We start from the raw sequence: 15,779 nt of genomic DNA, 5'->3' as shown, positions 1-15,779 counted from the left end.
GATCACTATAAATTCCAAACGTTTTTCCTCACTCTTATTCTTTTCTTGTTAAGGAAAGAGGCTATTCCAATCCCCTGCAGTTTCTGTTATCAAATGCAAGATATACAAGGGCAGTAGGTCCTGTCTGTTCTCGTCAACATGTTACATACAGCACCTTGGACAGTGCCTGGTACAGGAGAGACAATAAATACGTGAGCAATGAAGAAAAAAGAAATACAAAAGACAGTCTGGGGACTGGAATGGGAGGTAGGAGTCAGGAACAGAAAATAAAACAAATATAAGTGAAATAATACTGGGAAAATGTCACTCATGTTGTCAAATCAGAAATAAATTTAAGCTGAGAACAATGCATTATTTTTCTTTAATACTTTACAAGAGGATGAATAGCCCTATCTCAGGCTGTATGCAACATTAAATTCCAAAATAATTTCTAATTTAAAAACAGCATTGAAGAATAATTTTTGAAGTACTTTCTTGTTTGTTTTCAGAAGTCTCCCTCTTGTCCTCCAGGCTGGAGTGCAATGGCGCGATCTCAGCTCACTGCAACCTCCGCCTCCTGGGTTCAAGTGATTCTCCTGCCTCAGCCTCCCAAGTAGCTGGGATTACAGGCATGCACCACCATGCCCAGCTGATTTTTGTATTTTAGTAGAGATGGGTTTTTGCCATGTTGGCCAGGCTGGTCTTGAACTCCTGATCTCAAGTGGTCTTCCTGCCTCAGCCTCCCAAAGTGCTGGGATTACAGGTATGAACCCACCATGCCTGGCCTGAAGTACAATTTTTTTAAAGCTCATTAACTTGTTACTATTTTGTAAAAAAAAATTAAGTTGGAAAAAATTTATATAATTAATTTTTGGGGTACAAATTTATGCATAAAAAATTTCTGCAAGAACGTAAACTATTAACAATCATTTTCCCTGGGAAGAACTGAGGGGCCTAATGCACAAAGAAGGGAGCTTTTATCATTTACTTATATGCTTTTGTACTATTTGAATTTTTTGTTTTTACAATCAATATGTACATTTTATAATAAAACTCATTTAAAAGGAAAATGTCCAATTTGTATTTGTGAAACAGGTAGAAATTCAGAAATTGCAATCTCTTATATTGATTGTCGATAATATTAAAGTTTGCATTCTGTTTTATAGAAAGCCAGGGTCTCGCTATGTTGCTCAGGCATGAACTCCTGGGCTCAAGCAATACTTCCACCTTGGCCTCCCAAAGTGCTAGGATTACAGGCATGTATCACTATGTCTGGCCCAAACTACCATGGCTGGCCTGCACTTTCTATTTATTCTCTCTTTACTAAAATAACAAAGTGGGAAATTAAATAGATTAGGACAAAAGAAAGTGAAACAGACTAGGACAAAAGAAAAACAAAACATATAGATCGGCCTCCTCCAATTCAGGAAAAAATATTATACTCAAGAAAAGAAAATTTTCCAAAAGCTCAAATCACAAACACCTATCTGTTAGTTTCTGTTATATCTTTATTATCATTGAACACGTGTTCAAATTTAGGGTTTTAAGGTCTCCACAAAAGATAACTATTATATATTTAGTGCAACCAGGTACAAGACAGGCTCAAAAACAAAAAAAAACTGAATTGTTCATTCTAATAATAATCTACAGAATCCTTCTACATAAATTTAAAAAATGATCTCAATAGGGACATCCTAAGTAAAGGAATATCAGAGAATGTTATTATAGGTAGGCTGGCCATAAACTTGTAAAATGTAATTTTTTAGCTCTTTTTTTTATGAGATGGAGTCTAGCTCTGTCACCCAGGCTGGAGTAGTGGCACGATTTCGGGCTCACTGTATCCTGCACCTCCTGCATTCAATCGATTCTCTCGCCTCAGCCTCTAGACTAGCTAGGACTACAACAGGCATGTGCCACTACGCCTGGGTAATTTTTCATATTTTTAGTAGAGACAGGGTTTAGCCATGTTGGCCAAGCTGGTCTTGAACTCCTGACCTCAAGTGATCTGCCCTCCTCGGCCTCCGAAAGTGCTGGGTTTACAGGCGTGAGCCACCATGCCTGGCCACTAGTTACTTTTTACTGTTGATGTACTTAATTACAAAATGATAACTTTAAAAGGTATGGTTCTTGAACAATGACACATATATCAGAAGGTAATAATACTAAAAAAAAGATCTGTGAAAAAGCTTTCAAAATAAAAAATTTAAATATAATTTTAAAAAATGACATAGAAAAACTATGGATTTATCATGTGTAACATGTTTGAAATATCTATACATTGTGGAATGGCTCAATACAGCCAATTAATGTGCATTACCTTATGTGCTTTTTGGAAAAACCACTTAACATGTACTCACAGTAAGTTTCAAAATGCATTGTTGTTACAGTCACCAAGCTGTACAATAGATCTCTTGAACTCAGTTTCCTTGTCTAACCGAAATTTTGCATATTTTGACCATCTCCTCAATCCTCCACTGCCCCACCAGCCCTTGATAACCAAATTCTGTTCTCTCCTTCTATGAGTTCAACTTTTTAAGATTCCACATGTAAGTGAGATTATGCAGTATTTGTCTTTCTAAGCCTTGCTTATTTTACTTAACATGTCCTCCAGGTTATCACAGATGAAAGGATTTCCTTGTTTTTAAGCATTAAGTAACTATTCCATTAATACCATTTTTAATATATTTAAATTATATCCATGTTGGAAGTAGTAACAGCATGCTTTGATGGTAGCTCACTAGAAGACACTGTATCAGAAATCCACAAATTAAGCAATTGTTTCTTATGATGCGCATCATTTTCCTGGTTGGCCTGTTCATCCAGTGACTTTCTTATACAGTTCTTTAATTCTTCGATACCTTCTCCAGTAACTGCAGATATGGGGATGATATGTTGGAACTCTACAGTCCTCTCTGGAGTCATGTTTTTTCCAAATAAATGCAGAAAATCTAAAAGAAAGAACATAAACTAAGCAGATTTTCATTGTTTTTGAAAGCTAGTTAAAACTTTGGTTTGATTTGTGAAGCAGGGAACCAAAAACTTAGCATTTTTCATGCCTTTTTCCCCCTTTTTTCTCTAATTAAAGTTCTCAGAGCTTTGGATTTTACTATTGATTATGGTAAGGTTCTTGGCACAAAATATACTTGTTAGATGAATATATTTTAAACCAAACTAAGTATGAATAGAAGATGAATCACAAAAACGACTTACTTAAGGAAGTAATAAATTTTGTGTAGGGGGTTAAATAAGGCAAGGCAGCACTGATTCTCTGAAAGACATTTTCTGTAAAAATAGTAACATCATTTATAATTTGAGACATTCTACTTGGCCTCAGGACACTGGAGACCTTTAACTTCCTGAAAGTATAGGTTTATCATCAATGATGCTAGGATCCATTCAAAAACTGAAGAGGTATTATAGAGAATTCAAGGGAAGGTAATTTCAGATGAGTCCAATCTATCACCCCACATGGGCTAACAACTGTTATATTACTTTTACCTTTACCCTGTCACCATGGCATACTGATTGGCTGGGGAGATGGCATACTGATTGGATGGATTAACTGATATGAACTAGAAAGGCTGAACTGAAACAGATTGGTGGAAAAGACAACATGGAGCTTGCTTTCTGAGATTCAAAGGTCCCCAAGAAAGTCCAGAGAGGCTAAGTCAGGATTATCACTAAAGGGCCTATATTTTATTTCACAATAGATCAGAACAACTATGGACTCCTGAGTCACCCCCGCTTTTGGTACTTCCTCTGAAAATTCCCTTCTCTGCAAGATCAACTAGCAAACAGAACTAATGACCTTATAAAGCAAATGTCATTAGGAATGAAGACTATTTACTATTAGGGATTATTTATATCCCATGAGTAATTTATTAACTCAAGGACAGCTCCAACATGTAAATTACACAGTGGAAAGATTTTTGAGAGGAAAGGACCTTCTGGTGCCGTTTGACAGTCTTAGCACACTATAATCTATTTTCCCACAATTGTTACCAAGAATAAAAAGAGACATATTACTGAAAAACATGTTAGCCACATACCATACACCCTATTTTTCCTCATTTGTGCATGAGGTTCTTTACTAGACTCTGAATGAAATCATCATTGCCATAGGATACAAGGTGTTCTGAAAATGTCAATATTCAAAACTGTGGAGAATCCCTTTAAGTTACTTTACATATAGTACAAGAAGTAAATTCCAGACAAATCATTTTGGAGTCACAGCTTCTATTTTTCTGTGTCACACATACACAGGAAAAATGCAGTTCTTTTCAGAAGACTCATCCTCTTCAGAAACTATCTATAGAGTTAGTTTTGCCAAGAAACATACTTCTTTAGAACTTCTTAGTTCTGTTTTTAATTTTATGATGTATAGTACTAGGGGAATGAAGAGCTTGTGAAGTATGTTAATGAAAATGAAAGACTTCACAGGGTAGATGCTGACTTTGTCCTCCTTTTATTCAAATCCCACATACGCTTTATGGGCCCAAGTTAAGTTTTATTCTTCATGAAGCCTACCTTTTTAGTTCAAATTAATCTTTCTTTTGTCTCCTTTAATTTACTGTCCATATCGAACATTCTAGAATTTGATAATTATGTTACAATGTTATTTATATGTTTTGTACATTCTTTCTTCAAACATGACTTTTAAGAGCAGAAACTGTCAGTTTTCTTTTCCACTGATTATAACAGCATTCTCTGTACATTGTAATTATTCTTTAAATTAGAATTAAATGAATAAATAGGCTTACCTTTAGGATTCTGGAGCTGGTTCATCAATTCATGGAACTTACTTTGGGCATCTGGCAAGTCCATTTTATTAACTGCCAAGAGTGCAGGTTTTGTCTGAAGTTCCTCTTTGTACAATTCCAACTCCTTTAAATCAAAAGAGAAAACCCAATAATTTTAGTATTGGTTTCTGTATAAACTACTTATTTGGTAATTAATGACCTAGGTGATCTAAAGCCCATTCACGTCACTGAAATGCAATAAATCCCAACAACAGAAAACAAAAGGAAGAATTTCAAAAAATGATTCTAGTTAGATCAAGTGTTAGTGTGTTTTAGCTTAAATGATATCCTAGTGACAGTTGTAATTTTGTGTCTGGAGTCAAATATGGGTATCTGGACTTCACACAGATAAAATTCAGAAGTCAGTAATGATCACTGAATGTTATACCTGTAGTATTCTTGGAAAAAGTAAATGTACTTAGGAATAAATCTCTGTCGCCTTGGATTAAACAACCGTTTCTTAGATATAACATGAAAAGCACAAGTAAAAGAGTAGATAAAAGGCGGAAGCCTGCTTAAGGCTACCAACCAGGAGTTTGAGGCTGCAGTGAGCTAGGATCATGCCTGCACTCTAGCCTACATGACAGAATGAGGCCGTTTGTAATAAAAATAAATAAATAAATAAGGCTGGGCATGGTGGCTCATGCCTGTAATCTCAGCACTTTAGGAGTCTGAGGTAGGAGCATCACTTGGGCCCAGGAGTTCAAGACAAGCCTTGACAACTTAGTAAGACCCCATCTCTACAAAAAACTTTAGTTTAATTTAAAAAAAGGAAAGAAAAGAATGAAACAAATGGAATTTCATCAAAATTAAAAATTTTGGGTTGTTTTCTTGCTATTGAGAGTTGTTTTGCTTCCTTATGTTTTGGATAGCAACCACTTATCAGTTATATGATTTACAGGTATTTTCTCCCATTCCCTTGGTTGCCTCTTCACTCTGCTGATTATTCCTTTTGCTGTGCAGAAGCTTTTTAGTTTGATGCAATCCTACTTGTCTATTTTTCTTCTTGTTGCCTATGCTTTGAGGTCACATTAAAAAAAATAATTGCTCAGACAAATGTCATGGAACTTCTCTGTTTTCTTCTAGTGGTTTTATGGTTTCAGGCTTTGAGTTTATGTCTTTAATCAACTTTGAACTGATTTTTCACATGGTGTGAAATAAGGGTCTAATTTCACTTTTCTGCATGTGGAAATTCAGTTTTCTCAATATCACTTATTGAAGAAGAAAACTGCCCTTTTCTTACTGTGTGTTCTAGGTTCCTTTGTTGAAAATTAACTGTAAATGCATGGATTTAATTCTGAGCTCTGGATTCTGTTCCATAGGTTTATGTGTCTATTGTTATGCCAGTAACACGCTGTTTTGATTACTATAGCTTTGTAGTAGGTTTTGAAATTAGGTAATGTGAAGCTTCCAGCTTTGTTCTTTTTGCTCAAGATTGCTTTGGCTATTCAGGGTCTTTTGTGGTTCCATACAAATTTTAAGATTTGTTTTCTATTTCTGTGAAAAATGTCATTAGAATTTTGATACAGATTGTGCTGAATCCGCAGATCACTTTGGGTAATAGAAACCTGATTTAAAAATGGATAATGAACCTGAATTGACATTTCTCAACAACATAAAAATGACCAATATGTGAATATGTGTATGAAAAAATGTTCAACATCACGGATCATTAGGGAATGAAAAGGAAAACCACAATGAGATAGCTCCTCACATTTGGAAGGATGGCTATTATCAAAAAGACAAAAGAAAACAAGTGTTATCAAGGATATAGAGAAAGAAGAACGCTTGAACACTGTTGGGTGGGAATGTAAATTAGTACAGCCATTATAAAAAGCAGTATAAAGATTTCTCAAAAAATTAAAAATAGAACTACCAAATGATCCAGCAATCCCACTTCTGGATATATATCCAAAGGAAATAAAATCAGTATGTCAAACAGATCTCTGCACTCCCATTTTTACTGAAGCATTATTCATAATAGCCAAGACATGGAATCAACCTCAGTGTCCATCAATGGATGAATAATGAAAATGTGATATACACACACACAACTGAATACTCTTCAGCCTTAAAAAAAGAAACTTGTCATTTACAACAACATGGATGAACCTGGAGAACACTATGCTAAGTGAAATAAGCCAAGCACAGAAAAACAAATAAACTGCATAATCCCACTTATACGTGGAATCTTAAAAGGTTGAATTCATAGTAGCAGAGAAAATGGTGGTTGCCAAGGTGTTTGGGGGAGGAAGGATGGAGGGGTGTTGGTCAAATGGAACAAAGATTCAGTTAAATAGGATGAATAAGCTCTGGATATCTATTGTACAGTATGATGACTATAGTTAATGTATTATATATTTGAAAATTGCTAAAACACATTTTAAATGTTCTCAGCACACACACAAAAATGTAAGATGATGAATCGTGTTAATTAGCTTGATTTAATCATTTCACGATGTACACATATATCCAAATATCAATTGTACACTTTAAGTACACACAATTTATGTCAATTACACTTTAATAAAACTGGAAAATTAAATAAATAAATGTTTTTTGCCACAAAGAAGACACAAAAAATACACTGAAAAAGTGAAAAGACAAGTCACAGAAGGGGAGAAAATATTTTCAAATTATGTATCTTATTTCCAGCCAGGCATGGTGGCTCACATCTGCAATCCCAGCACTTTGGGAAGCCGAGGTGGCAGATCACCTGAGGTCCGGAGTTCAAGACCACCCTGGCCAACATGGTGAAACCCTGTTTCTACTAAAAATAAAAAATTAGACAGGTATGGTGGCACGTGCTTGTAATCCCAGCTACTCAGGAGGCTGAGGCTGCAGAATCACTTGAACTCAGGAGGCGGAGGTTGCACCGAGCCAAGATCGTGCCACTGCACTCCAGCCCAGGCGACATCCAAAAAAAAAAAAAAAAAAAAAAAAAAAAAAAAAAAAAAAAAAGAAGGGACTTATCTCCAAAAATATAAAACATGCTTACAACTCAACAATTAAAAGACAAATAATACAAATAGTAATGCACACAGAATCTGAACAGACTTTTCTCCAAAGACACAAAAATGGCTAATAAGCACATAAAAACATTCTTAGCATCAGTAATCTTAAAAGAAATGCAAATAAGAACTATAACAAAATACCACTGCACTCCCACTAGGATGACTAAAGTAAAAACGACAGACAATAACAAGTGTTGACATTTATGTGGAAAAATTGGAACTCTCATACATTGATGGTGGGCCTGTAAAATGGCACAATGGTGCTACCAATTCGGAATAGTTTGGCAGTTCCTCAAAATGTTAAACAAATAATTACCATCTGATCCAGCAATTCCATTCCTAAGTATATATCCAAGAGAAATGAAAACACGTCTATACAAAAACCTGCACACAAATGTTCACAGCAGTATTAATCATTATAGACAAGAAGTGGCAAATCAAATAGGATCTATAAAGTCCTGGAGGTAAGCAACATCATGTTGTCAGCCATGAGAGAAATCACATGGCTGAAATATAGCATCCAGGGGACAGGGTTATGGAGGACTGCTAGGCAGGGGCCCAAATTTGCAGATTTCATAAATCATGCTCAGGTTAGACTTTAACCTAACAGCTATGGGGGTCCATCAAAGTGTTTTAGGCAGGGAACATCAGCATCAGCTTGGTGCTTTTACAAAGATCACTCTAGCTGCCATATAAAAAATGGACTAGAGAGAAGCAAGGCAGGACACAGGGAGACTGGACATGACCAGATTCAATATTCCAGTAAGAAGGACTGATGATTGTAACAGTGTAGATGAAGACAAGAGGATGGATTTCAGAGAGATTTAGGATTAAAAACTGACAGCACTTGTGTAGGTGGTGAGAAGAATCAGTGTATCACATAGCTCATACATTCACTAAGTTATGGGGATGGCTGAAAAGTTTTTTAAAAGTTTACTTTTATCCATATTAAGTTTAAGTGACTAATGGGACATCCAAACAAAGAAGATGTCCAATGGGCATCTGGTATAAAGAACAACAAAAGCTGGGTGCGGCGGCCCACACCTGTAATCCCAGCACTTTGGGAGGCTGAGGCAAGTGGATTACCTGAGGTCAGGAGTTCGAGACCAGCCTGGCCAACACGGTGAAACCCCGTCTCTACTAAAAATACAAAAATTAGCCAGGCGTGGTGGCACACGCTTGTAATCCCAGCTACTTGGGAGGCTGAGGCAGGAGAATCACTTGAGCCCGGGAGACAGAAAGAGCTGAGATCATACCACTGCACTCCAGCCTGGCAGACAAAGCAAGACTGTTTCAAATAAAAAAAAGAACAATGAAAAGATCTAGGTATCAGCTACAGATCTGGCAGTTATCAGTATTATTAATCGTAACTAAAGCAATGAGAGTGGGTAAGATTGCAAAATAAGGTTAGGACAGAACTTTGAATAATGTTACTTAAAGGATGAGGAAAAAAAAGAGCCTAAAAAGTAGACTGAGAAATACTGTTAAGAGTAGAAATAGAACCACAAGATTACAGGTCACAAAACTAAGAATGAGAAACAAGAAGAATTAGACAACGTGCCAAAGCTGAAGCAAGATAAAAGTCTGGGAAAGTATGTAATAGGGATTTGGAAACCCAGGAGTATTTTGTCCATTGCAGTAGTTTGAGGAGTAAACAAATGTAGAGGAACTGGAGACAACAAGTTTAAGTAATTCTTTAACTGACATCAAAGCTTTAAAGGCAGAGTATGTATAGACTGTAATTATGTTATTTCATATAGTCTTATATTCCTACATATTTGACCAAATACAGAACACAGTAAAACAGAAAACCTACTTTTGTAAGCAGTATTATGGTTTCAAAAGCAGTTCTGTATTGAGTGTGAGAAGAAAGCTGAAATCCAGAAATATCAACCTAAAGAGAAGGAAAGAGACAGCCTTTAACATAAGAATAGCTATACATTTCTATATTTTAAAATGTTTTACTCTCTCAAGCTAAAAACAATTTCTCTGTACTCTACTTGTTATTTAGTAATTCAAAATAAGTAACGGAAACAGAGATGTTAAGATAACTTTAATTATGCTGATAAAATTAGTCATTAATAAAAAACTAGGATAAGACAGTTTGTATGAATAAAGACAATCTCATATATAACTCTAGCACCATCAATGAAGAATGAAAGAGATACTATAATACTATATAATACAGTAGTATGTTGGAAATCTTAAGGAAATACATGTTGGCAAGTATGGCCAAACTTACATATGATATAGTAAACAATGTCACTTCCATCCCCGTATTATAAAAGACTTAGTGGAGTAACATATGCTACCACTTTCTTATTTATAAAAAAATTCTTAGAAAAACTAAATTCATTGGTTTTCAATTTATTTGAACATCACCACATTAGTATGCATATGACTTACAACAAAAAGTAGTTGTCTAGTTCTTTCTATATGCTTGAGGAATTTGTGGCCCATTCCTTTGTTCATATGTGCTCCTTCTATTAAACCCGGAAGATCAGCTACTGATATCTAATACAAAGTTATATGGTTAATGAAAAAGGAAAATGTATGAAAACCACAAGTTCAATTACATCCAAAAATTCTCAAGATATTTCAAATATAAACAGTTCCTAACTTATGATTACCACTAAATCTTTGAAAAGTCAAGATACTATAAAAGCAAAATTAATGTACAGTATTAAGAATTAAAATCTTGTTATCAGATATTAGAGTCCCATATTTACTATCAATCTAATAATCGAGGAATTTTACAGATTAGTTTAACATTTATTTATTATTATTTTAGAGACAGGATCTTGCTGTCACCCAGGTTGGAGTGCAGTGGTGTGACCATAACTCACTGTAGCCTCGAGCTCCTGGGCTCAAGCCATGTTCCCACCTCAGTCTCCCAAGCAGCTAAGATGCCAGGTGTGCACCGCCATGCCCAGTTAACAAAAAAAATTTTTGTAGAAACAGGGTCTCGCTATCTCGCACAGGCTGCTCTCAAACTCCTATCCTCAAGTGATCCTCTCACCTTAGCCTCCCAAAGTGCTGGGATTACAGGCGTGAGCCACCACACTAATCCCTAGTTTAAAATTTATTTATAATGTCCTAAATGGTATTGTCCAATATGAACTTTTCATAGAATTTCAACCTTTACACTCTGAATTCATACAAGTTTACAAAGATATTAATTCAGCAGACATTTACCAGGTACAGCTCTGCATTTTAAATTCAATTTGTAATGATCTGGCACCATTGTTCCTTTTCTGTTCATATTATACTAGCAGGATGATCAACCATTCTCACCAAGTATTAGGTTGGTGTAAAAGTAACTGTGGTTTTGGCATTACTTTTAACAGACTTTACTATATTAATAGAGGTGTGATTCTCCTCACCTGTTCTTTGTAGTGCCATGTTTGTTAATGCTTCACATTTTTGTAGGTCATTATTGTTTTTACTTAAGCAAATCTCATGGCATTACATGAGGAGCAGAGCTCTATCATCTAGAAGTTCATTCACCTGAGCATGCTTCCTTGTCACCTAGTCATCATCTCATCTTGTTCCAGTATTCAGGTAAGATCAGTCAGGTGAAACAGTATTCGACAAACCCGAGTTGTAGTTGTGGCTCTCCTACTTTCTTCTACTTTTGGCCATTACTTTTAATAGCCAAAACCACAGTTACTTTTGCACCAACTTAATAGAAGAATACAGTTTCCTAGACTCCTTTTAGAGGGAATAATAATTATTAACCATCATTCTACATTTGCGGGGTTTTTTTTTTTCTTTTTTTTTTTTTTTTTGAGAGAGAGTCTCGCTCTGTCGCCCAGGCTGGAGTGTAGTGGTTCAATCTCAGTTCACTGCAAGCTCCATCTCCCGGGTTCATGCCATTCTCCTGCCTTAGCCTCTGGAGTAGCTGGGACTACAGGCACTTGCCACCATACCCGGCTGATTTTTTTTTTTTTATATTTTTGTATTTTTGTATTTTTAGTAGAGATGGGGTTTCACCATGTTAGCCAGGATGCTCTCGATCTCCTGACCTCGTGATCTGCCCACCTCAGCCTCCCAAAGTGCTGGGATTACAGGTGTGAGCCACCACGCCCGGCCACACTTGTGCTTTTCAAACCTCACTGGGCATCATAATCATGTAGGGAACTCTTAGAAGCTACAAATGCCCAGGCCCTACCCCCAAGAGATTTAGTTTCAAATCTCTGGGGCCTAAGCATCACTTATCATTGCTGTTCTTAGACCACCCAGATAATTCTGAAGTGCAATCAAGAATGAGAGGCAGTACTCGACATCCCCTGCCCAGTGTAGATAAAGAATTCAGGGTTTTAAAGGAAGCTGACAAAGCAGCATGCATAACAGAAGTCTCATGTCCTGAAATTTCCTCTACTGATTTCTCTTAAAAATTAGGTATAAACGATGTTCTCTTTTCCTCTAAATATTGTTCTCTCTATTCATATTATCCTATATTTAATACAATTTTACTTACATTTAACATTCTATAACTGAAGTTTTATATTTTAACGTTATATCACTATTACAACAGCATATAATTTTTTAATGTTTCTTTAAATTACGTCATAAAACTATATGAACCTATCTTGATGCATCGTTAGCACCCAAAGTCTATACTTTACATTGTTTGATTCTTGATGCTATACATTCTATGGATTTTAACAAACGTATACTGTGTCTACCATTACAGCAACATTCTGTTGCTGTAATATTATACAGTATCATACTTTACTATACGTATCATACTTTATAGTATATCCTAAAAGTTCTCCGTACTCTGCGTATTCATCTCTCCTTCCTCCCTAACCCTGGCAGTCATTGATTTTACTGTCTCCACAGCTTTGCCTTATCCAGAATGTCATATAGTTGGAATCATACAGTCTTTTCAGATTGGCTTCTCTCAGTTAGTATGCATTTAAGGTTCTCCTAGATCTTTTTGAGGCTTGACACCCCAGTTCTTTATAGAGTTGAATAATAATCCACTGTCTAAATATATACCACAGTTTATTTACCCATTCACCTACTGAAAGATATCTTGGCCAAGGTTTGGTAATTATAAATAACGCTGCTATAAGCATCCATGTGCAGACTTCTGTGTGTGCATAACTTTTCAATGTACAAGGGTAAATGCCAAGGAGCATACCTACCAGATTGTACATTATATTTTAAATATTGTTACTTTCCTTTTTTTAATTTTATTCTAATTATGCAGAAGATCCACAGTTGTTACTTATGAAGGAAAAATGAATTTTAATAGCTGGTTGAGACCAAAACTCCATTAAAACTTTTTTTTCAAAAAAAGAAAGTTGGAATAAAATTATTACCACGAACTTTAGAGAGTATTTTTAAAAAATGAAGAAAAATAATCCAATATAGTAGTAAAAGGAAGACTTGCAATAAGAAGAAACCAAGACCAAGAAGACATAATGTTGTAGGGATAAACTGGACCTAACCTTTGCAAGAAGAAATTAAATATTTTATTATGATAGTGCTCAGAATTAATCTGACCAGTTTGACTTATAAACAAAATCTTGTTACCTTTTCTCCCCTAACACCACAGAAACAGGCAAATACTATAAAATCCAAGTAAGTACCAAAACCAAGTACTCTGACTTCTAATATAGTGTTTTAATTTAAAAACACCTACCTGTTTGAAATCACGGTACATAATCTTTCCAAGTTCAGGCTTTAATGTTGTAACTAAAAGAAAACACAGCAATAAATTAAGAGTAGAATTTATTTTAGGGCTGGTACTCTCAAAACTGTCTTGGCATTATGCGTGGAATAAACAATACTTCAATTCAGATTTTGCTCTAATTTGCTAAAATGGAAACTATTATTATCTTTGCTATTTAACATGTACTTGGAGGGCCAAGTGTTGTGGCTCATGTCTGTAATCTCAATGCTTTGGGAAGTCAAGGCAGGAGGATCATTTGAAGCTAGGAGTTCAAGATGAGCCTGGGCAGCATAGTGAGACCCTGTTTCTACAAAAAATTTAAAATTAGGCAGACATGGCAGTGCACCTGTAGTCCTAGCTACTCCAGAGGCTGAGGTGGGAGGACTGCTTGAGCCCAGGAGTTCAAAGTTGCAGTGAGGTATGATGATCATGCCACTGTACTCCTGCCTGGGTGACAGAGCTAGACCCTGTCTCTAAAATAAACAAACAAACAAATAAATAAATAGTATTTGGAAAAAGACAAATACAGATTTTTATAATCTGCATAGGCCTAATGTAATTACTGAACCTCAACGTTCTTCTATTGCACTTTAAGGTGTGTGATAGATGTTCAGGAGGGTCAGATATTAGGTTTCTATCACTGGATCTGTGGGTGAAATTTTTCTAGTTCCTTCTCATTCAGTTATCCTCTAGTTCCTTCTCATTGTTATCCTTAAGCCTCATCAATCCCACACTAGCCTCTTTCCTATGACTAAAAGCTTTCCCTTCTCAAGTCCTACATATTATAACAAATATTGGCCTTGTGATTCATAGCAATTAGCCCAAACTTCACTCTACTTCGTCAGTCTAATTTTAGAACGGCTTGATTTTATTTTCCAAGTTAATGGCATTCTCTATCCTTTTAATGATGGCAGAGATCTTATCATACTCATTACTTTTGTTTATCATTACCAAAGCTTCTTTTATATCTCATTTAGCTACCACAAGAGCCTACTAACTGGTTTTCTCAGACCCCTTCATGTCCCACGCCAATCCATTTTCTATATTATAGGCGGAGATCTCTGTGAGGAGCAAACTTAAGCATTTTATCCCTTGCTTAAATGCTTCCAATTGCTCTTAAGATACAAAAATCAAATACAGCCTAAACGGTCTATGTGATATGCTCTCTTACACCTCTAGGCTCATCTCGATTCTTTCCCTTACTTCATGTTCTCTAGACACACAAATCTATTTCCTCTGATTAAAGATCCTTCACCCTCCACTCTATTTTACTAATTAACTCGTAATTATTCCTCATGTATCAGTCCAAAATCACACATCCTTAAGGAAGCCTAAAGCAGTCATCTACACTCTTTCATAGTATCCTTTTATATTCCCTTATATTTATCAGTGATATATATGCCTTACTCCACTAGTCTACAAACTCAATAAAAGTCAAAATAGGAGCTGTTTCTGTTTATCAGTCTTTGTAATCCCAGAACCTAATATGGCTCCTAAAAATAAGTATCTGCTAAATGAATGGAAGTACTCAACGCAGTCTTCCTGGTACTTATCACAGTGCCTGATAAAGGGTAAGTGGTTCATAAAATCCTAACTAAACCAAATAAACTACTATGCAACAGAAAAATAAATGCAATAAAGTGTCTAACCTGTTTAAGAAACTTTGCTGAGGGGTACAGAGGTTTCAAAGATCAATGGAAAATATGGCTGGGGAGGATGGCTCACGCCTATAATCCCAGCAATTTAGAAGGCCAAGGTGGGAGATCACTTCAGCCCAGGAGTTCAACACCAGCCTGGGCAACATAAGGAAACCCCTGTCCCTGCCCTGCCCCCCCCCCACCACACACACACATACAAAATTAGCTAAGCATGGGGGCACACACCTGTAGTCCCAGCTACATGGGAGGCTGGGGCAGGGGGATGGCTTTAGCCTGGGCTGCAATGAGCCATGATCATGCAACTGCACTTTGGCCTGTGCAACAGCACTCTATCTGCCAAAAGTTTTCCAACTAAGGATACCCTCAGAGTTGTCATTTTATTCATTCTCAGAGAAGTATTAGTCTTTAAAAGTTTACCTCCACTCATTAAAATATACAATCAAATTATACTTACATGCGTAATCTGCGATTGCAGGTTTTGCATGAGAAACACAACTTAGCAAAGAGGATTTTCCAGCATTTGGGAATCTGAAACAAGAATATAAAATTATACACAAATGTCAATATTATTATCTCTGAATTCCTAACAATTCAAGTAGTCTTCTTGAATATATTTGGGATTAAAAGTAGAATATAAATGTATTAT

The 15,779-nt window shown here is 36.0% G+C and overlaps 1 protein-coding gene across 1 annotated transcript in view; it reads right to left on the bottom strand.

Moving 5' to 3' along the window:
• Window positions 1–2,634: 2,634 nt before the first annotated feature.
• The window catches only part of GTPBP10 (GTP binding protein 10), a 35,593-nt gene continuing 22,448 nt past the window's right edge, over window positions 2,635–15,779 (bottom strand). Inside the window, exons 5-10 of the mRNA XM_050785335.1 lie at window positions 15,588–15,661; window positions 13,446–13,498; window positions 10,199–10,306; window positions 9,609–9,686; window positions 4,740–4,863; window positions 2,635–2,927 (exon numbers count right to left, since the gene is read on the bottom strand). Coding sequence (XP_050641292.1) covers window positions 2,665–2,927; window positions 4,740–4,863; window positions 9,609–9,686; window positions 10,199–10,306; window positions 13,446–13,498; window positions 15,588–15,661 — 700 coding nt within the window. The 3' untranslated portion in view covers window positions 2,635–2,664. The remainder of the gene's footprint in view (window positions 2,928–4,739; window positions 4,864–9,608; window positions 9,687–10,198; window positions 10,307–13,445; window positions 13,499–15,587; window positions 15,662–15,779) is intronic.

Source organism: Macaca thibetana, chromosome 3 (assembly GCF_024542745.1).
Source record: "Macaca thibetana thibetana isolate TM-01 chromosome 3, ASM2454274v1, whole genome shotgun sequence".
In the NCBI taxonomy this organism is placed as follows: Eukaryota; Metazoa; Chordata; class Mammalia; order Primates; family Cercopithecidae; genus Macaca; species Macaca thibetana.
The sequence above is the reverse complement of the archived record's forward strand: the minus strand, read 5'-3'. Positions and strand labels throughout refer to the sequence as shown.